This window comes from Mchenga conophoros, linkage group LG3 (genome assembly GCF_057382185.1).
Source record: "Mchenga conophoros isolate Kocher_MC1m ecotype Shallow Benthic linkage group LG3, M_conophoros_male_GT1.1, whole genome shotgun sequence".
Taxonomy (NCBI): Eukaryota; Metazoa; Chordata; class Actinopteri; order Cichliformes; family Cichlidae; genus Mchenga; species Mchenga conophoros.
The window spans coordinates 30085058-30106254 of NC_140528.1; the positions used below are offsets into that span (position 1 = coordinate 30085058).

Below are 21197 nucleotides of genomic sequence, written 5' to 3' on the forward strand. Positions count from 1 at the left end.
TAAAATGCTTTTTAAAAACTTCATTTCAAAAAACATTTTTTAATTCCAATTTAATAAACTTCATTTCAAAATCCATTTCCCCTTTCCTGTTCGCTCAGGGATTAATTTTTGTATTAGCAGTTGATTTAGCTGTTGGATTAGCAACTAATTTTAAAAATTCTGCTGCTATTCAAATTAGCAACACAGTTGAATGTAAGGAGATCTCTGATTGGTTGGAAAGACAAAGGCTGTATAATAATAAAAAAACAAAACCCCACAGTAATAAAATATTAAATAAGCAGAATTAAATAATACAAACAACGCAAGACAGTGTGGAGAGATTTAATGAAACTGTACAGAGGTACACACTTATCAGTCATGGTTAAATGAATACAAAACTATTTATGGGACAGCTGAAACACATGTCATGCATGTATATCAAAAATAATCACATTCTGAACATTATCATTTTATTTCAGTGATCAAACTGTTAGAGTCATCTTCCTGTCTGCAAGGCAGTTTGCTGGTGAATCTTTGGTAATTGTGTTTTATGACATGGAACCATTTGCAACCCACCAGCTAGTTGTTATAAAAACATTAAGAGCAACAGCAAAACTTCAGGTAAAAATCTACTTCAAAGTTCGTTTGTTAGTTAGTTTGTTAAAAGAAATACATTTTTTAAAAAAATACACGCGATACAGACAAAACATCACCTGACAGTAAAAAGCACCACTCGGTAGGCTGGTTCACGAGTCTTTATGGCACAGTACTCTTTTGGTTTCTAGTGTCCAGAAACCCGACGCAGGGGAAGCAAAGATAAACCATCTGTACATTTTTCTTAGTTCATATTTCATTCGAACACTATATTTTCAACTTAGAGACGTACATTTAAATTAATAAACACAGAGTACTATTTATAAACTGCTTTGTAAACAAACGTCCCCTGATCTGTGGTGGTCATTTTAACACTTGGTTTGTGCTTTTATGCCTCTTGTCTTAGCAGAATGAACTGACATCAGTAAATAAAGCGCATTTCCTCTAATCCACTTCTCTGGTCACTGTCTCAGTTTCACTATCAGTCTGTCATTTCTTCTTTGCTTCAGCATTAATGGTCATATCTGATAACCTGCAGTACAAACATGAGCTCTAACTGTGAATTTGAAGAAAGATGAAAGTAAAATTCAGGATCATTCAGGTTTTATCTTTTTTTGAGGTTTGTAATTGAAAACCGCGATCTTCACTGGTGGAGAGGCGAAATGATCTGGTAAACATGCGCCTGAAGGCCGCTAAGGCGACATTGGCAGAGGATGACAGCTATGTCAGTGTTAGCACGCTAAATGATTTGCTGGAACAGCAACGGGAGTTTTACAAATAACTGATTCATCAACAACAAGACATTTGTCCAATTAATCATGGATGGAACTAACAAAAGGTTGGACAGCATTCTAAGGGATGTACGGGATGCTAAATCCAGGCTGCACATCACAGATTTTGTTGTCAGTGAGCTGCAAACTGAAGAGAAGTGCATTAACCCTCTCAAGGCAGGCGTTGCAGATTTGCAACAGTTAAAAGCTAACAACCTAATTACCCCACATACATATTTTGTGAGTTTTTTTTACTCAGAAGTACCATTGCAGGTATTCTTTTGTGCATTGGCAACAAAAACTTAATTTGAGCCTGAGAGGGTTAAAAGCGAACTAAAAGAGGTTGAATCGGTGGTCAGCAGCATACGTGAGGAACACAAAGAAATAACAACCAAGATGGATTATTTAGAAAATCAATCAAGGAGGAACACAAGAAACACAGATTATCAGAGCTGTACTGACGAGAATAACTCAGTGATCCAGCGAAGATGCCTTATGAGCCCTCAGCTTTAATAGCAGCTTAGGAGTCCAGGTAATCAGGTAGATTCACAGCAGGTGCATGGGCCAAGGTGGGAGCCCAGAGAAGCTCCGCCCAGGCAGACAGATGAGAGACAGGAGAGGGAGAAGTGAGAGAGACAGACAAACTCAAAACAACATGTGGCCTGGAACCTAGGTCAACCAGGGAGACACAGAGACCATGACAGTTATTTCTTAGTTTATTCTAAACGCGGTTCTTCTGTGCCTAGATTTCTGGACTCATCCTTATCCCCCGATCCGTTTCCCTGGCAGCGTGGTGTGGAGTGGAGTGAGAATGCTGAAGATTATTATGAAAGAATCGAACGAGCGGAGCATGTTTGGACTCTTTTCCCTTTTTCCCTTGGATCATTAAAAGTCCCTGCCCCGTACACTGTTTAACCTTTCACGTGGTGTGTTTATAAATAAACGTGTGATTGCAGTTCTAGTTCAGCTGGTCATACTTGAGTCCGTTGCCGCCAGTGTGACAGGAACAACATTGTGGTGGATGGATTAATAGATGAAAAAGCAGAAACTTGGGAAGGATCAGAGGAGAAAGTCCGACACATGCTGAAGAACAAGCTGGGCCTGGACAATGGCAGCATTCAAATTGAACACGCTCAATTTGAATGCTGGCCATAAAAGGAAAATGGACGAGCCAGGCAGATTGTGATCAGACTAAACAGATTTAAAGATAGACAATTAGTCCTCTCATCTCATCTGCCAGAAAGCTGAAAGGTACCCGTCTTCACATCAATGAAAATGTTTCAGACTCCATCAGGAAGAGAGAAAAGAACTGTTAACACAGGTGAGAGCGGCCAGAGACATGGGTGATATTGCTATATTGAAATATGACAAATTAATTGTTAAACCGAGGTCCCAGAATGCCGGAATAAACACTTAGACTTCAGCAATGTTGTCATTTGTAGCTGTTAAGGCTGATCAGTCTGTAAATGTCCGACACTATACTTATTAATATCTGTAGTCTAAGACCCGAACTTATGGCATGCATTTTTAATTTCTCTTCGCTATTTGGGCTGATTGGGACCTGATGAATGTAAAAACAAAGAATTACGTGATTTTTTTTTGTTTGTTTCTGTCTGAGAAAAATGAGATCCACATATAAGGATATTCGCTTTAAATTTTGAAAGAACAGTCGCAGTATAATGTCCTCGTAAGTGGATATCAGGGCCTTGTAGAGTAACATTTAGTTTTTTGGTCTATACAACCCAAAATGTGATTTCTACATACGCCAGGTCCTAGGAGGTTAAATATAGGATTCAGGGAAGTCAGTCACTGCTGTCAACAAACTGTATAAGTGTGCTGACTATTTATGTGACACATTTAGATACTGCCATTGAAAATAATGAATTTTAAATAAATGGTTAAGTTGTATAAGAAAGACAGAAACAGATTTGGAGGGGGTGTAGCCCTGTACATTAATGACAATATGGAAAACAAGCTACGTATGGACTTAATGTTTGATGATCTGGAAATTGTGTGGGTTCAGTTCCGCCCGCTCTATGGCAGGTCTATATTAGTTGGAGGTAGAGTACACTGAGTCAACAGCCCAAAACTAAATCTTTCCATAGCTGGATCAGGATTAGAACAGCCCACTCAGATTAAATTACTTGGTTTTACCAATCCATTATTATTATTATTATTATTATAAATCACCACCTTGCATTGTCTCAGCACATCGACTCTGTTATTAAGAAAAATGGGACAGGGCATAGCTATGGCTAGGAGATGCTCATTTCATATTACTTCTTCAATTATAAAAGATGTCATTAATGCACTAATATTATCTCACCTGGAGTATTGTTCTGTCATTTGGTCAGCAGCTAAATAAGACAGATCTAAACAAACTTCAGTTAGTCCAGAATAAGGCAGCCAGATTAGTGTTAAGGTGTTCATATTATACAAATATTGATAAAATGCATAATAAACTTTCTTGGATTCCTGTACAAGCTAAATTATACTATGGCTTACTTGTATTTATAAAGAAAACCACTACTGTTAAACACTCCACAGACTCTGTTGTCCTGCTGGGAGACTTCAATGCTCACGTGGGTAACCACAGCGAGACCTGGAGGGGCATGATTGGGGGGAACGGCCTCCCTGATCTGAACCCGAGCGGTGTTATTGGACTTCTGTGCAAATCACATTTTGGCCATAACGAACACCCTGTTCGAACACAAGAGTGTCCATAAGTGCACGTGGCACCAGGACGCTCTAGGCCGCAGGTCGATGATCGAATTTGTAATCGTATCACCAGACCTGTGACCATATGTTCTGGACACTCGGGTAAAGAGAGGGGCTGAGCTGTCAACTGATCACCACCTGGTGGTGAGTTGGATCAGGTGGCGGGGGAGGACGTTGCACAGACCCGATGCACCTAAATGCGTAGTGAGGGTGTGCTGGGAACATCTAGCAGAGGCCCCAGTCCGCAAGATCTCCAACACACACCTCCGGCAGAGCTTCAACAGCATTCCGAGGGAGACTGGGGACATTGAGTCCGAATGGACCATGTGTCTCCATTGCCGAAGCTGCTGCATTGAGCTGCGGCCACAAGGTGGTTGGTGCCTGCCGTGGTGGTAATCCCCAAACCAAATGGTGGAAACCAGAGGTGAAGGGAGCCAGGGACTCCGGAGGCAGCCAACAGGTATTGACAGACCAAGCGGAATGCGGCTCGGGCAGTGGGAGGAGTTTGGAGAGGCCATGGAAAAAGACTTTCGGACTGCCTCGAAGAGATTCTGGCAAACCGTCAGGCGTCTCAGGAGGGGAAAGCGGTGCTCTACCTGCACTGTGTATAGTGCTGGCAGAACGCTGCTGACGTCGACTGAGAAAATTGTCAGGCGGTGGAAGGAATACTTCGAGGACCTCCTTAATCCCACTGACAAGTCTTCCGAAGAGGAAGCAGAGTCTGGGGATGAGGGGAATGACCCGCCAATTTCCGGGGGTGAGGTCACTGAGGCAGTTAAACAACTCATTGGTGGCAGAGCCCCTGGTGTTGATGTTGTCCACCCCGAGTTCCTGAAGGCTCTGGACATTGTAGGGCTGTCCTGGTTGACACGCCTCTACAATGTTGCGTGGAGATCCGGGGAAGTACCCCTGGACTGGCAGACCAGGGTGGTGGTCCCCATCCTTAAGAAGGGAGACCGAAGGGTGTGTTCCAACTACAGGGGGATCACACTCCTCAGCCTCCCTGGGAAAGTCTATGCCAGGGTGCTGGAAAGGAGAGTTCGTCCGCTAGTCGAACCTCGAATACAGGAGGAACAATGCGGTTTTCGTCCTGGTCGCGGAACACTGGACCAGCTCTTTATCCTCTCAAGGATACTTGAGGGTGCATGGGAGTTTGCCCAACCAGTCTACATGTGTTTTGTGGACTTGGAGAAGGCATTCGACCGTGTCCTTCGGGGTGTCCTGTGGGAGGTGTTGCGGGAGTATGGGGTGACTGGCCCATTGCTACGGGCCATTCGATCCCTATACAACCGTTGCAGGAGCTTGGTTCGCATTGCCGGCAATAAGTCGGACTCGTTCCCGGTGGGTGATGGGCTCCGCCAGGGCTGCCCTTTGTCACCGGTTCTGTTCAAAATTTTTATGGACAAATCTCATCTCTGCTTTTTGCGGATGATGTGGTTCTGTCAAGTGAAGGCCTCCAGCTCGCACTGGAATGGTTCGCAGCCGAGTGTGAAGCAGCAGGAATGAGGATCAGCACCTCCAAATCTGAGGCCATGGTTCTCAGCCGGAAAAGGGTGGAGTGCCCACTCCGGGTCGGGGATGAGTTCCTGCCCCAAGTGGAGGAGTTCAAGTATCTCAGGGCCTTGTTCGCGAGTGATGGGAGAAGGGAGCCGGAGATCAACTGATGGATTGGGGTTTCGGCTGCAGTGATGCGGACACTGCACCGGTCCGTCGTGATGAAGAGGGAGCTGAGTGTAAAAGCGAAGCTCTCAATTTACCGGTCGATCTACGTCCCTACCCTCACCTATGGCCACGAGCTGTGGGTAGTGACCGAAGGAACGAGATCACGGATACAGGCGGCAGAAATGAGCTTCCTCCGAAGGGTGGCTGGCCTCTCCCTTAGAGATAGGTTGAGAAGTTCGGATATCCAGGAGGGGCTCAGAGTAGAGCCGCTGCTCCTCCACATCGAAAGGAGCCAGCTGAGGTGGTTCGGGCATCTGACAAGGATGCCTCCTGGGCGCCTCTTGGGTGAGGTGTTCCGGGCATGTCCTACCGGGAGGAGGCCCTGGGGCAGACCCAGGACACCCTTGAGAAATTATATCTCTCCAGGAGGCCCCGGGGCAGACCCAGGACACCCTGGAGAGATTATATCTCTCGGCTGGCCTGGGAACGCCTTGGTGTTCCCCCGGATAAGCTGGAGGAGGTGGCTGGGGAGAGGGAGGTCTGGGCTTCTTTGCTTAGGCTCCTGCCCCCGCGACCCGGCCTCGGATAAAGCGGATGAAGATGGATGGATGGATGTATTTGATGGCTTTGGCCCCAGGAAGACTAGCAAACACTGTTGTGGAAGCTAATGGTTCCTTATAAATAAACAAATAAACATCACACCGGAACATGTCTGTAAGCAACACTCTGAAGGTCAACAAACGTTTGCTTGTTTTTACAAGCTGGAAAGCTAGCCTGACCCTTTTTTTTTTTTTTAGCCAGTAGGTGGATGAGGGAAAGGGGAGCCAGAAGGAGGAGAGACTCGAGGCGGCTGCCGGTCCGAGTGTCAGGGGAACTCAACTTCAGGTAAGAAGTTATGACCTGCAGTCTATCTGGGTAAGATATAAACCAAGTTTAGGTGTAGTTTATTTTCGTTGTGTTGACTTTTTACAGTCAGTTACAATAACTCGCACTGTGTACTAGCAAGCATGATGGAGTTTCAATACAGCTGGGTGGGTGCTATGATGTTACTGATAGTGAACTTTTTTTATTCATAAGGTTAGTTAGTAGAGTTGCCAACCGTCCCATAAAAAAACGGAATCGTCCTGAGAAACTATTACGCGTTTCGTATTGAACTGAAAAGGAACAGTTTGTCCCGTACTTCAGCTAGAATATAAAAAAAAAGACACAAAGCTGGAGTTATTCTGTGTCTTTACGCTGTCAGCTGCTTCTTCTCTCATTCTCTCCCCCTCCCTCTCCTGTTGCTACTTCAATCATGAAACTGATCAATGATCAGCTGATCGGCTTTTCTGTCGCAAGTCCCGTCTCTCTTGCTTATGTCCCAATTTCCGCCAGAAACAGGTTTATCTTTTAGGTGACATGAATGAGTTGAAGGGAAGTCATGAACTGTTTCTGAGAGACAAATAACACCAGGAACCTTTTCTAAGTAGCTGACAGCTGGTAACTGTGCAGGGGCGGGTCTAGCAAAATTTTGCCAGGGTGCTGGGTAGGGCATTAACAGGGAGAGGGGGGCACAAATAATTACTTTTCTTTCTTATTCTCATTTAAAATGTCTAGTTTTTAATAAATAATTACCTGAATCTTACAACCAATGTTTTTATCTGATATAAAATGTATAGAAATCATACATATACTAACAAGACAGTGTACATCACTGTCACAACAGCATTTGTTTTCATTGAAAGGCTTTATGCCATTTCCTATAACACCTGGTCGGCCGGTCTCTAGTCAAAATGCCCTGGCTGATTTTTTTTGTCCCAGCCCAGCCCTGTCTAAAGGTGTGAGAGAAGAGTCAGTCAGAGATACGCACTGGATCACACATAGTCTACGTCTACATTTAACTACTGATTTTATCTACTGTTCTGATTTTATCTGTTTTGATTTTATATACTGTTTTGTTTGTTTGTTTGTTTGTTAATTAGTTAGTTTGCTTGTTTTAATCAATTTTAAATCCTGCTTCTTATTTGTTTTTGTTTCTAATGTCTCTGTAAAGCACTTTGAATCACCTTGTTGTTGAATTGTGCTATACAAATAAACTTGCCTTGCCTACGTCCACACAGTATTTTTTAAAACAGAGATTTTCGGTTTTATTTAAAAAAAAAAAATCCCGTCCACACGTGCAGTTTTGAAAAGAAATATATCCGTCCACATCTAAACACCAAAAATGTGAACGCTGCCAAGGACATGCCAAATCCTAGTGGTGTAGAAATTTGGGGCAATCAGAAGTGTAGAAGCCTGGGAGTGGAAAAAGTAAACAGGGTTTTATGCAAACCTTAAATACTTCTGTATGTATGTTCTGTATATATGTTACTTTTCAAGTGCCTTTATCATCTCAAATGTTAATAAACAAATTTGTGCATACACAATTTTTTTTTTTTTTTAAATTACATTTATTCCTAACCAGTGACCACATTAGGATTTAGGTTGTGAGAGTGTCTGTTTTGAATGAAGAAGTTCACTCTGCGCACACCTTTGATATTGTGTGAATAAATCTCAGTTTTCCTCATCCACACATAGACACAAAAGCATAGCTTTCAAAAATTTCCACCCTGGCATGAGTTTTTAAAAGTCTCAGTTTTCAGTGATTGAAAATGCCATTTACATGTGGATCTAGAAAAAGCTGTATTTTCAAAAATACCTGTGTACGTGGCCACAAATCTGCATGTAATTTGAATCAAACATTGCTGAGAGGGACGGATGTGCCTGATGACTTACCTGCCAGCTCTTCTCCTCCATTTAACTTGCTTCTTTAGTAGTGAGTGGAATAGATTCATGAATTCTGGTCAAGAGAAGACAGAACAGACAATCAGGAAGAAGCAAGCAAAAAGATCAACATATGTAACATTGCTATTTCCAGTTTGACACCAAGAACCAAATAATGAGTCACATGATTACACTTAGATATTTAATATAAATAAAACAAACTTGATCAGCAAAGAATTCAGTAAAGATTGAAAGAAGGATGAATGACGCTTTCAGTATTCAGGTTCTGATGTGAGTTGAGGTTTTAGCAAATATTGGATTTAAACCTGCAGGATTTGCGCTGAGTTAAAGATTCATTATAAATGTTCCAGCTCCAGTCTTTACATTTCACACCAACTTTACAACAGACAGCAACAACAAGAGGAAGAGGACTTTACACAGTGGAAGAAGGTCCATCAGTCATGGATTTTCTCTTCTTTCCGAAGCCTTGAAACTGCTCTGTAAAGCTTGCACCATGTTTTCCTGCAGAGGAAACAGACAACATTGATTCAGAGTCTCATTTAACTTGTCTTCAATCTCTGGTGCGAGTTATCAAGAATATTTGAAACATCAGAATCAGGACAGCAACCATTACTCAGTGATATCAAAGAAAACTATGGGAAGCTATTCCTCATTATAAACAAAGGAGAATTACAACGTTACACTGTAAAAGACAGCATTCAAATATTGTTTTGATTTATTATCAGTTTCAGGATAAGTCTATTATGTGAACCTATTTCTGACTCATCTGAGACTCAATAGAAATGGATGCCTGATGTTTTCACAGCAGTTCCTCCACTAAAGTAGCAGAAGCTGGAGGAAGCTGCATTTACTGACCTCTGTGATGCATTTACCTCTGAAAGTAAGCGTCACTCCTTTCTGTCTCAGGATGTCTTCACCCTGGGAGACTGTGCACATGTAGAAACCACTGTGGTTTTTTTGGAGATCTTTCAGGGTCAGACTGAGGTCTCCAGTCCTCAGTGGCTCTTCATTCATCTCTGTGCGACCTCTATAATCCTGTCCCTGTTCTTCTAGCAGGTTTTGGCCATCCTGATAGGTGTGGACTGTGACTTTGGTATCAGCACGCCTCCACTCGATTGTGACATCATCGGGTAGACCAGGAGTGGTTTTAAAGGGCAGCAGCACAGACTTCTTCCCCTTTGTTACTTCGACTATTTCCACCTGGTAGTCTGATAAAATACAACATGAGCTGTAAATACAGACAGATTATAAATTTACTGGCCTCAGATGAGTTTACTGACCTCTGATAGTGAGTATCACTACTTTCTGTTTCAGGATGGCTCCATCTTTTCTGTAGACGGTGCAGGTGTAGACTCCACTGTCAGTAAGTCGAGGGAAATTCAGGGTCAGACTGAGGTCTCCGGTTCTCAGTAGTTCTTCCTTCATCTCAGTGCGGCCTTGATAGTCCTGGTGTTGCTCTTCATGCTTTTTTTGGTGGTTCTCATGCATGAGGACCTTCACATCTTCAAGGTCTGAACGTCTCCACTCCACTCTGACGTCCTCAGGCAGGTCAGCTGTGGTTTTGAAGGGAAGCAGAACGCGCTTCACCCCCCGTGTCACCTCCACTGTCTGAAGCTCGTAGACTGAAGAAAGTAGGAGATACAGAAAGACACACGTTATATTCTGCAGTTGATATTCAAATCAGTTTAGTTTATTTGCTTCACAAGGAAAGTAAATCTACAATACCAAAAAAAAAATAACTACACTGATCAGATAACCTCCTGTGAGCAACACATGTGAAGCAAAATGATCTTTTATAAGAAGAGACTTCCAATAGAAACAGGATCAAAGAGGTCTATTTATTGGGTGGTGAGGAGGTAGAGGAATAAGATCAGAGAGACCACACATAACAAACAGAACAAAGAACAAACTACAGCAGAGAGAAGACAAAGTTCAGGACATGAACTAGTGGTGCATCAACATACAAAGAGTGAAATAAATAACAAAGATTTTTCGTTTTGTATTCTCAATGTACTTCACAGAACAGACAAACAGAAAATGCCGATAATAGCAATAACCCATAATATAAACATGAATTGAATATTTATATGTGCAACAGTGCAGTGATTGGTGTTTGATATGAGAATATGTCTTGGAGGCCTGGAACACCTAAACTTACACTATCAGTCTAAAGTTTGGCCACACTTTCACATTTAATGGTTTTGTTTTATTAATTTCTACATTGTAGATGCTGAAGACATCAAATATATGAAGTAAGAAGTAGCCAAGAATTTCTTTTTAATACATAAATCTAAATATATCCCATATTTTGATACCTTATAATAGCCAACCTTTATTTTGTTGACCATGGCTTTCTCTCAATACATTATGTTACATAATACATTATGTTATGTTAATATGAGCTTTATGATCACATGAAATGGTTTTGACTCACAGCTATGCCTTGTCAGGGTTCATTTGTGGAATTATTAACTTATTAACTTATCTGCCTTATTAACCATCAGTTATGTTGTGCAAAGGTCAGGTTGGTACACAGCTGACAGCCCTATTTGACAACAGTTAGATTTCATATTATGGTAAGAACCAATCAGCTAAGCAAAGAGAAACGACAGTCCATCATTACTTTAAGAACTCATGGTCAGTCAGTCCGGAAAATTACTAAAACTTTAAATGTGTTCCTAAGTGCAGCTGCAAAAACCAGTTCAGTTTTCAGGCCCCTCTTCTATGGAACCAGCTTCCAGTTTGGATTCAGGAGACAAAAGCTATCTCGTCTAGTAAAGGCTAGACACTAGATTCATATTTTTCATACAGTCAATGGAGTCTAGAGAGTTGACAAAAGGAAATGACAACATACCACAGCCTCTCTGATGTGCTTACTGACCTCTGACACTGAGCACCACCACCTTCTGTTTCAGGACTTTTCCATGCGTGCAGACAGTACAGGTGTAGACTCCACTGTCAGTTAGTCGGAGGTCTTTCAGGGTCAGACTGAGGTCTCCGATTCTCAGCGCCTCTTTGTTCATCTCTGTGCGACCTCTGTAAATCTCGTCCTGTTCACCTAAAAGGTGCTGGCTGCCCTGAAACATGTGAACTTTTTTGTGTTTGGAGTCTGAGCGTCTCCACTCCACTGTGGCATCCTGAGAAAGGTCATCTTTGGTTTTAAAGGGCAGCAGGACAGACTTGTTCCATTCTGTCACCTCCACCGTCTCCATCTGGCTCTCTGAGAGGAGAACACAGTAGAACATGAGACAGACAGACATCAGTGAGGTGGATCCTCCATCATGTCCTCTGCTGTGTAACCAGCAGCTCCTGTTTTCAGTGTTTCTCTGACTTGGAGCTGATGTGTGTTGATGTGTGAGGCTGCACAAACAGCTGTGCCGCTGCGTTGCTTTATTTAGTCTTCTGGACTCATTCTGTCACACCTGCAGACACTTACAGTGTGAAACTTCTGAGCATTTGTGATTCCTGCAGCCTCATTTAGTGCTCCTGTATTCTTTAATAACGCACTTATAATTCTATGATAACACCATTTGTGTTGTTATATTGACAGTGGTAAATTTATTGATAACGTTTTTTGTCATGATTACATTGCCATGGAGACCTGACATAGTATGGCCACATGTTAAGATCTGTAGAAGAAGGAAGCAGTGTGGACATCTAATTCTCGAGTTAAAGAGCTGAGCTATCCCACATTTTTTTTTGTTTGTTTTTTTCATTCTGAGGTTTGTGCAGCCCTTAATCTGACTGGTTCACACCCCCTCATTCATGGGCCAATGTGTCAGCAGCGGTTTGTTCAGATTTGTGGAGAACCCAGAAGACAATCAAAGCTGTTCCACTCACCTCTGACAGTGAGAGACACCACTTTCTGAAGTAGGAGGCTTCCATCCTTGCTGCTGACGTTGCAGGTGTAGACTCCGGTGTCAGTAACGCGGGGCTCCTTTAGTTTCAGACTGAGGTCTTTATCTCTCAGTGGCTCTTCATTCATCTCTGTGCGGCCTTGGTACACCTCGTCCTGTTTGTCCGGCTGATTTTTTCCACTGTCATACACGTGAACCTGCATGTGTTTGGGGTCAGTAAGTCTCCACTCCACTGTGGCGTCCTGGGGAAGATCCTCTGTGGTCTTAAAGGGCAGCAGGACAGACTTCTGGTCTCCCTCCAACATCTCCACCATCAATACCTGACTGTCTGTGAGGAGACAGAGCAGAACATGAGATGTGCACACAAACCAACACATCAGTCTACCAGGACCTCAAAGAGCAGGTGTGTGATTGTTTCAGTGCTGAAGTCATGGAGGACAGAAAAAGAAGTATAACTGTATCTGCGCTATGATACAGTTATTCTTCTAGATTTTCATCTATCATCATCTAGAATCTCAAGCGTTTCAAATTAGCATCAAGCCACAACTGTGCATATCTTAGACTGATGTAGAACTATGAACAATGTATCATTTAGTCACGTTCACATTAGCTAGCTTCTCCTGATCTGGTTCCAGCTTCCTCTGCAGGGAAATGAGTGCCCACAAAGCCCCGATGAGGAAATAATCATTCTTTTATTACTGCCTGTCCAGTGCTGCTTTATCGTACAATGTATATAATGTGTATAATGCACAACCCCGATCAAAATGATAATCATGATTATTTTCATAAGTATTGGGAATTCTTCATTAGATCCCTGCAAAAGTGAGTTTTGTTTGTTTGTTTTTTTTGTTTGTTTTTTTATTGCTGCTTTAAAGAACCAACAACAAACCAAACTACCATACCTGCTGGGCGTTTGATCCATTTATATCTATAACACATGACGATCCCACTGACAGCCAGGAGAGCCAAGATAGCCAGGACAACAAAGAGAGCCCAGAGCCAAGTCGGAGGTCGCTCTGTGGTGAACAGAAGAAACCTGGACATGAAACATGATGAATTCACAGCAGATGACAAAAGTGTGGGCTGGCGGACTGTACAATCTACGGCTCAGAGATGTGCCATTCCTGATAAACTAGCAAGATGTCAGCAACCTATAAGTGAAAAGATGATAGGTTTTTACTAACCAGATACTTTATTAGCGTCCACTAAACTGCTGCCATGTGATTGGTTGATTAGATATTTTTGTTAAAGAACAGCTGAACAGGTGTGCCTAATAAAGTGGCACTGAGTGTATATGTGTTGAAGTCAGATTGCTCCCCCTGCTGGAGTCACTCGGACATCTGTTTTTCTTTCACACCATTACAGAGCCACTGTCACAGAGCCTTACTGGACACTTTATTAGGTACACCTTGCTGGTATCCTGTTCCTTTGCTTGTTAATGGCTCAGATGTGACATCATCACTCACATGCTGCACATTTATCATGTGACTCTTTTGTTCCAGCACATACCAAAGATGTTAGGATGCCTGGGTCGTTGACCCAGGGTTTTTGAGTTTATTATATTATTTATCATTTCTAGTCTTTGGTTTCAGAGTTATGTCTTATGGTTTATGTCTCTGTGTAATCCTTAGTTGCTATATCCTCGTGTCCAGTCAGTGTCTGTCTGCCCTGGTCCCATGTCTTTGTTCCCTCTGTTGCAGTGCCTGCATGTGAGTCTGTGTCTTTAGTTCAATTTGTGTTATGTTTCCTGTTTTATTTTGAAGGTCCTTGTCTGATGTTAATGTATCTGGTTTTGCTTCCGACCGACTGACCCTCATTTATGTTGTGTGTGTGTGTGTGTGTGTGTGCGCGCCAGCTGCCTGCTTATCTAAGTTTATTTGGATTTTTGTTACGTTTTGCCATCCAGCAATAAAAGCTAAGTTTTGAAGTACACTTTTGCCTGCCGTGAGTCTGCACTTTGGGTCCTATTCCTGCCTGCACACAGCCTTCACATGACAAAAGATGCTCTGTTGGACTGAGATCTGAGACTCTGTAAGCCCTCTGAGTGCAGCAAACTCATTGTTACTCATTTGTTATCCTGCAGGAAGCATCAGAGGACGGTACACTGAGGTCATTCTGGGATGGACACAGTCAGCAACAGTACTCATGGCTGTGGGGTTTAAACAATGTTCTGTTGGTATTTAAGAGGCCAAAGGTGTCTCAGGAAAAGCAGTACACCATCACACCTGAGCCTTTGGTACAAGTCAGTATGGATCCATGCTTTCATGATGTTTTCACCAAACTGTGACTCTACCATCTGAATGTTGCAGCAGAAACCAGTAAACATGTGTCAACCTTCTGTTGTCCAGTGAGTCTGTGCTCTGGTCTAACCTGATTGGTGTGGATAAGTGTGGTGTGCTGTGTTTCTGTGTTTCAGACCTCTGTAAACTTTCATTGCCACATTTAAAGTCACTGAAATCATCGTTTCTTCTCCATTATGTTGGTTAGTTTGAACTTCTGCAGGTTGTTTTAAGTGCAGTAAGTTGGTGTCATGACATTGATCTAAATATCTAATCAGCCAATGAGCAGCTTACAAGTGTACCTAATGAAGTGCCCAGGAACCTTTAGTCAGTGTTTTGGAATGTGTATTATTAGTCAGTCATGATTTGTGAGCTCAGAGCAACAACATCTCAGACAGACAATATTTTAAAGGCATCATACTGAGTACTGACTGATTTCACACACTGACCTTTGACCTTCAGTTGCACATGGGTCTTGCTCTGATCTTGTCCATATTTGCGGACGATGCAGGTGTAGGTCCCACCATCAGAGACTGTAGGGTTCCTCAGGGTGAGGCTGAGGTCTCCAGTCTGCAGGGCGTCGGCTTTCAGCGATGTTCGGTTGGTGTAACGATGGTTCTGATCGTTCAGAATATCATCTCCGCTCTGCACACGCATGTGGACTGTTGGGATCTTGAACTCATCACGGTCCCAGACCACTGCTGTGGAGCTACTGGAAGCATTAACAGGTACCTGACAGGGCAGCAGGACAGACTCCTCCCCTTCATACACCTCCACCCCTGAGGCATGATGGGAAACTGAGGAGAGAAACAGAATCCCGTCATTCAGTCTGTCCACAGGGTGGGTCACATGTCGGGATGAGTTCTAACAAGAGGTTTTAAATTAGTACCAGTAATGACGACAGTGTGTAACACTAGAAACCTTTGAAAACATATTGAAGCTCATCAGGAGCCTCCATCAGCGCTCAAAGGTATAAATAGGTGCCAAAGAAACATCTGCTCCATGCAGACAAGTTTTAATGGAAGACCTTCATGTTTGAGCAGGAAGATGCTACTCCAGCAGCAGCTGGAACCCTCCATCAAAGCAGAACAGGTTCTGTTCTCTGCTCACAGACTTATGTCAGAGGATCCAGTACTACCTAACTTACGGTTCCACTCAAATCTGTCAGAATCTGTTTTCGTACGACTTTAGAAACCTATAAAGCCGCAGCGCTTGATGGTTTGTAGGAGCATTACGGCTAACATAGTCAAGAGCCTCATGAAGTAATCTGAGTCCTAAACTCTCTCCTCTTCAGGTCCCAAAGTCAAATGATCACTGCAGCATCACTGAGAGTTAAAAACTGTCTAAATTCTTTCATCTTCAATAAAATGATCAGTGTTGCCGCTTTACCAGGTGTAACAATTAAGTTTAACATCCAGGCATCCACGAAAACTGAATTTATTAAGTTTAACGGCATTATCGGGAAGTTAGCTCGCTAGTTTCAACCTAAACATAACACACCATGTTCTGACTGAGAGATTTCTGAGAAAATTAAAACCTACAGCTCTGTTATCACTTCCAACATTCCAAGACAGAAAACTAAACAGCAGTGAAGTTGGACTAGGTGATATATAATGATGTGCTATGTGAGAACTAGCCACACAGCTAGCAGTTAGCAAAACATTAGCACAGTGACGCTGGAGGATGAACGCTAATATTTTTCCACTCGATAAAAGTTAACAGTATGCTGAAAAAGGGCCAAACTTCATGCAGAAGAACAACTGAGATAATCCATCCATAATACGAGGTTAGTCATGAATATACAGCAACAACATAGGAATAGAGCAGCTGAGAAAGAATTCAGCATTAATGAATCAATTGTATGGAAGTGGAGGAAGCAAGAAGAATGAATTCTGTAAAGATTGGCTTATCTGACTTTTTTGCTTTGCTTAATGTACCTTATAATTATTTATTTATAATTATTTATTTACAAATATCAGCATTGTTATCAACATGATACATATGAATACAAATTATGTATGAACAAACATGATTTACTGACTTCTTTAAGTTTCTTGAAACGTTTCATCCGAGAAGGTTCTTCTAAGAAGAAATGGTAGTGAGTCCCAGATTCTAAGCCCTATGGGAGTGTCCCCAAGAGGGTCACGAACCCCCTGTTGATCCTCTACCTAATCACACAGCCCAAGGTGCAGTAATGGGTGTAGGTCGCAATCAGCTAAGGTTTCAGGTGAACCCACTGTCAGACCTTGCCCCACCCTACCATGTGACTTACTGAGATGAAATGACCTAAGAGCAGAGCAGAGAAGACAGTTTGAAAGAGGAGTAATAGAAGGGGTGGAAGAACCCACAGCCATTTGCACACATTGGCTCATGAGATGCGACTCCAGAAATGAAGAAGCTTCTCAGATGAAACGTTTCCAAGAAACTTAATGAAGTCCAGACTAGCGAGCGAAACGACTTTTAGAGCCTGATCTTTGAAATGGGAGCTCATTGGGAGCTGTGTTTTGTTTTTGTTTTTTTCTCTTACCCTCTCTCTCTTTTTTTCCTGCTTCACGCAGGTAAGCATTGTGTTTGCGCTGAGCAGGGCGGGGGGATAAAACGTAGTCAGTTGAGTGTGATATTAATGAAGGTGCCAGTGTGTCTACTGTAACTGTTGCTGCTGCTGCATCTACAACATCATGTAATATGCCACCGCAGGGACCTAAACCAACCCAGATCTCTATTAGACAGTTTTTGCAGACATCTATACGGAAGTCCAACCGACGACAACATTTACGCACGCGTCGGCTGATGGAAGCGATATTAATGGAAACATACCTGTGTGTCTGACGGCTCAAAAAATAGACAGGTTCAAAGTTCTTACCGTGCACGAGCAGCAGGAAGGGCACGAAGCTCTTCATCCTCCTGTGACAGAGACTATAACCTAGTTCCAACTCAGCTCCACTCGATACAAACTAGCAAATGGCTTTAACTTTCCAGGTGTGACGACAAGTTTTACTTTCGGTTTCAACCTTCAAAATAAAAGCTTACAGAGAAGTGTTCAGAGATTTTATTTATTCCATTAGAGGGGAAAGTTCTGCAGTGACAGCAGGAACTCAGTAAGAGCTTTATTTTTCTTCTCTCTGTCATTCTTTGATGCGATGACGTGGGTGACTCACCAGTTGCAGACCAGCTGGGGTTTTTTCCGCTCTGGTATTTTATTGTGAAAAACTTTGTGATCTCTGTCTATAAAGGTGCTTTAGAAATAAACTTTACCTAAAGTTACTACTTTATGAATGACTGGGTCAAATGACATGACAGGTGTGCTCCATGTACGGGCAAATGTAAAGAAGGTTTGCTGGCTTTCATTTATAATGTTTTACATGTCAGGATAAAAACGATAATCTGATTCCAGCTTCTGAAATGATTTAACACAACCTCAGCACGACACATTACACTGTGTCATTAACAAAACTAAACAAGACTACATCCTTACTGCTTCCATGGGTATAACAGGGTCAGTTTGAGAAAGACTAGTGTAGATGACAGGGATCCTCCTCATTAGTTTGATGTTTTTACTAGTCAGTACCAAATAAAAAGACGTGTGTAATGAGAGGAAGATATGGCTGAGTGGTGATAGCATGGAGGCTGTGGGCAGCTACAGACGGTGAGTCTACCTGCAGAGGCAGCGTCATAAATATGCAATATAACTGGTATGTTGCTGCTCGTTATGTACTTACACGGTGCAAAAATGCAAGGCAAAAATATTCTCCCTTTCAGGGTCAGCAGTTGCCAGGCAACAAGAGACACAGCTGACTAACCAGTAAACCAAGAAAATCCAGTTTCAAAATGTTAGTTCTGCTAGATCATTTCAATTTATTTTAGCTGTGAATTTAGGCACCTGAGCTTCCAGGTGAAGGGGCAAGTGGAAATGTGGTCCCTAATCTTAAATTGCACAGAGTCAGTGACAATCCAAAAAAGGAAGCAGGAAGCAAGGGCAAGGTGGGAGATTTCAAAGGATGAGGAGAGGAAGGTCAGAGATGCACAGCTCCCACTGCCAATCAGGATCTCACCTGGACAGCAACATGTGACAACTCCGTCACTCCCAACCAGCTTTTTGTATAAAGCAAACTGAGGCGACTGTTCTTTGATTTGGTGCTGTATAAATACAGTTGTATTGAACAGGAGACAATCAGGGTTCCTTAGGAACACTCAGGTGATCTGTGTGTCACATCTGTTTTCCAGCACAGAACAGTTTCACACAGAATGACCAAAGAGAACAAATGTGATATAGAAGAGAGGATCAGCATGGGGAAATGTAGTCCGTCAATCAGACCAAGTGTGTCCTCAGCTTCCTTTTCAGACACAAACATCATTGATGTCAGCTCTCAGCTGGTCACCTGTGACTTTCATTAACACACCTGTGTGGCAACGTTACCTGGATCAGCTGGCTGGCTCGTGGAGTTTAATAAACTCAGCCATCTGCTCGTGCTATCTAAAATATAACAGGTCACTGGCGTATATTCTCCATCATCTCACACTTCTGTTTAATCAGTTTTCTGTTTGACGTTTATTCAGCTGTGTAAAAACTATAACTTTAATTTCAGCCAAACCGATTTACTCACGAACAAATAAAACACTGAAAAAAGCCAAACAATAACATTTTTAAATTAAGTAAGTGACTTATATATCATGTTTAACCTGAGCAGCAAAAGACTGCGGGGGATCTGAAAACGATGTGCCGGGAGTTTTCTGTTCTCGCCAGCTCTAATGACCCTCAACCTCCCGGCTAGCTATTGAGCAGGTGGGTAACAGACGTCTCCAAAAACGTCTGAGCACTTTTGCAAATATGTGATGTCTTGATAAACCGAGCAGATACAGTGGCTTGCAAAAGTATTCGGCCCCCTTGAACTTTCCCACATTTTGTCACATTACAGCCACAAACATGAATCAATTTTATTGTAATTCCACGTGAAAGACCAACACAAAGTGGTGAACACTTGAGAAGTGGAACCAAAATCATACATGATTCCAAACATTTTTTACAAATAAATAACTGCACAGTGGGGTGTGCATAATTATTCAGCCCCCTGAGTCAATACTTTGTAGAACCACCTTTTGCTGCAGTTCCAGCTGCCAGTCTTTTAGGGTCAGTCTCTACCAGCTTTGCACAGCTAGAGACTGAACACAGATAAACACTTGAGCCCGAGTGCCCCCAGTACTGTGGGTGTTTGGGCTTAACTGGTCAGGGCGAAATTTTGGGGGGCCAAGGGAGTCTGAACAGAGTGTCCCAGACATACCTAATAAATAGACTCAATAGGCTGCTAATTGCTAGCTAATATTAATCCAGCAAAGTTACGGAGTGAGCTGTTTTTCTTTCTCTATCTTTTTTCAGAAAAAGGAGCAGGTGAGAGATGAGGTCAGATGTGGATAAAGTGTGGGAGAAGATCCAGTCGTGTGACTGCAGGACTGGCTACTTCATTTCTTAGAAGAAAAAAGTCATAATAATACTTGTTTTTATTGCGCTATAAAACTGTATTGCCCGCTTACAGGGCGATCATTTTGTGAAGCAAACCACTGGCTCACACTGGGGTCCAGCACACTGTAACTGCTTAATTTCAACTGCTGAAGCAAATTAAATCTTTGAAAAGTTCTCATGTACTTCCTTAAAAAAAGAAAACGAACACTAACATAACAAATGTGCACTGCTGTATTTGCAAATGACCGACTGGCAATACAGGCCACTGTTATATTTTGTGAAAAGATAGAAGGCAGAACCTGCCAATCGAGTGGTGGAAAAGTGGGCTGCTGTATTTTTTGAAGGGCAGTTAGGGAAGAGAGAACCTGGCATCTTGGTGCCAAAAGTTTGCTGTGCTAGAGGGGTTCGTGTCTGCTTTTTGCTGCAGACAAACTGCCAACTTGTTGGTGGTATAGCTTGCTGCTACATTTGCAAATGAGGGAAGAAAACCTGGCATCCTAGTGCCATAAGCTTACTGCTGCATTTTGTGAAAGAGGGATAGAGGGAAGGGAAACTGGCAACTTGGTGGTAGAAAAGCCTACTCATGCATTTGTCAGAGAGTCAGAGATGTGAATGTGGTATCCCAGTGCCAAATGGGTTTGTTACTGATTTGCAATAATAGATGTGTCATGGTGTGGGTGGGTACCTGTAGGTTTCCAAGAGTGGCCCTCCTTTGGGTGGAGATCGGTTGCTCCTTCCTGGCTGACCACCTATGCACTGTAAACCCCAACAGTCCACCTGACTTATAAAGTTTGTGGATACAACAATTGAAATGCGTCACAAAGTTGAAACAACTTAAAACTTTTCTGTTCTCTTAACGATTCAAACAGTTATAATTGTACATGGCTTAGAAGTTAAGAGTAAATACTGCTTTCTTAATTATGATTTTTGAGTAAATGTTTTTTTTCCGAGCTCCGCATGTGGACGTCATGACGTCTTCTCTCTAACCTGAACGACGTTGACAGAAAATTCTGTTCAATATGGCTGACCTTCTCGAGCGACCGGAGAGGATATTTGGAGAAACTTGTAAGTAAAACGGAACCTTCGTTATGTTTATTTTTTCCGTAAAAAAGCAAGT

General features: G+C 42.5%; 1 protein-coding gene across 1 annotated transcript; it reads right to left on the reverse strand.

Moving 5' to 3' along the window:
- Nucleotides 1-319: 319 nt before the first annotated feature.
- Nucleotides 320-17598, reverse strand: LOC146578091 (uncharacterized). The gene is made up of 10 exons (XM_085257253.1): nucleotides 17486-17598; nucleotides 15072-15419; nucleotides 13246-13359; nucleotides 12327-12671; nucleotides 11368-11706; nucleotides 9767-10108; nucleotides 9359-9694; nucleotides 8903-8987; nucleotides 8478-8541; nucleotides 320-7997 (listed from the first exon to the last, which is right to left on the reverse strand). Exons 1-9 carry the CDS (start codon nucleotides 17520-17522, stop codon nucleotides 8499-8501), a joined length of 1989 nt encoding a protein of 662 aa, XP_085113379.1. The 5' UTR covers nucleotides 17523-17598; the 3' UTR covers nucleotides 320-7997; nucleotides 8478-8498.
- Nucleotides 17599-21197: the final 3599 nt, after the last annotated feature.

Coding starts and splice junctions, on each gene's coding strand:
- LOC146578091 (XM_085257253.1), bottom strand. CDS start 17,522: ATGAAGAGCTTCGTGCCCTTCCTGCTGCTCGTGCACG. Junction 8,988..9,358: donor AGTGACGCTTACTTTCAGAG/GTAAATGCATCA, acceptor TTTCCTCTGCAG/GAAAACATGGTGCAAGCTTT. Junction 8,542..8,902: donor GATGGACCTTCTTCCACTGT/GTAAAGTCCTCT, acceptor TCTCTTGACCAG/AATTCATGAATCTATTCCAC.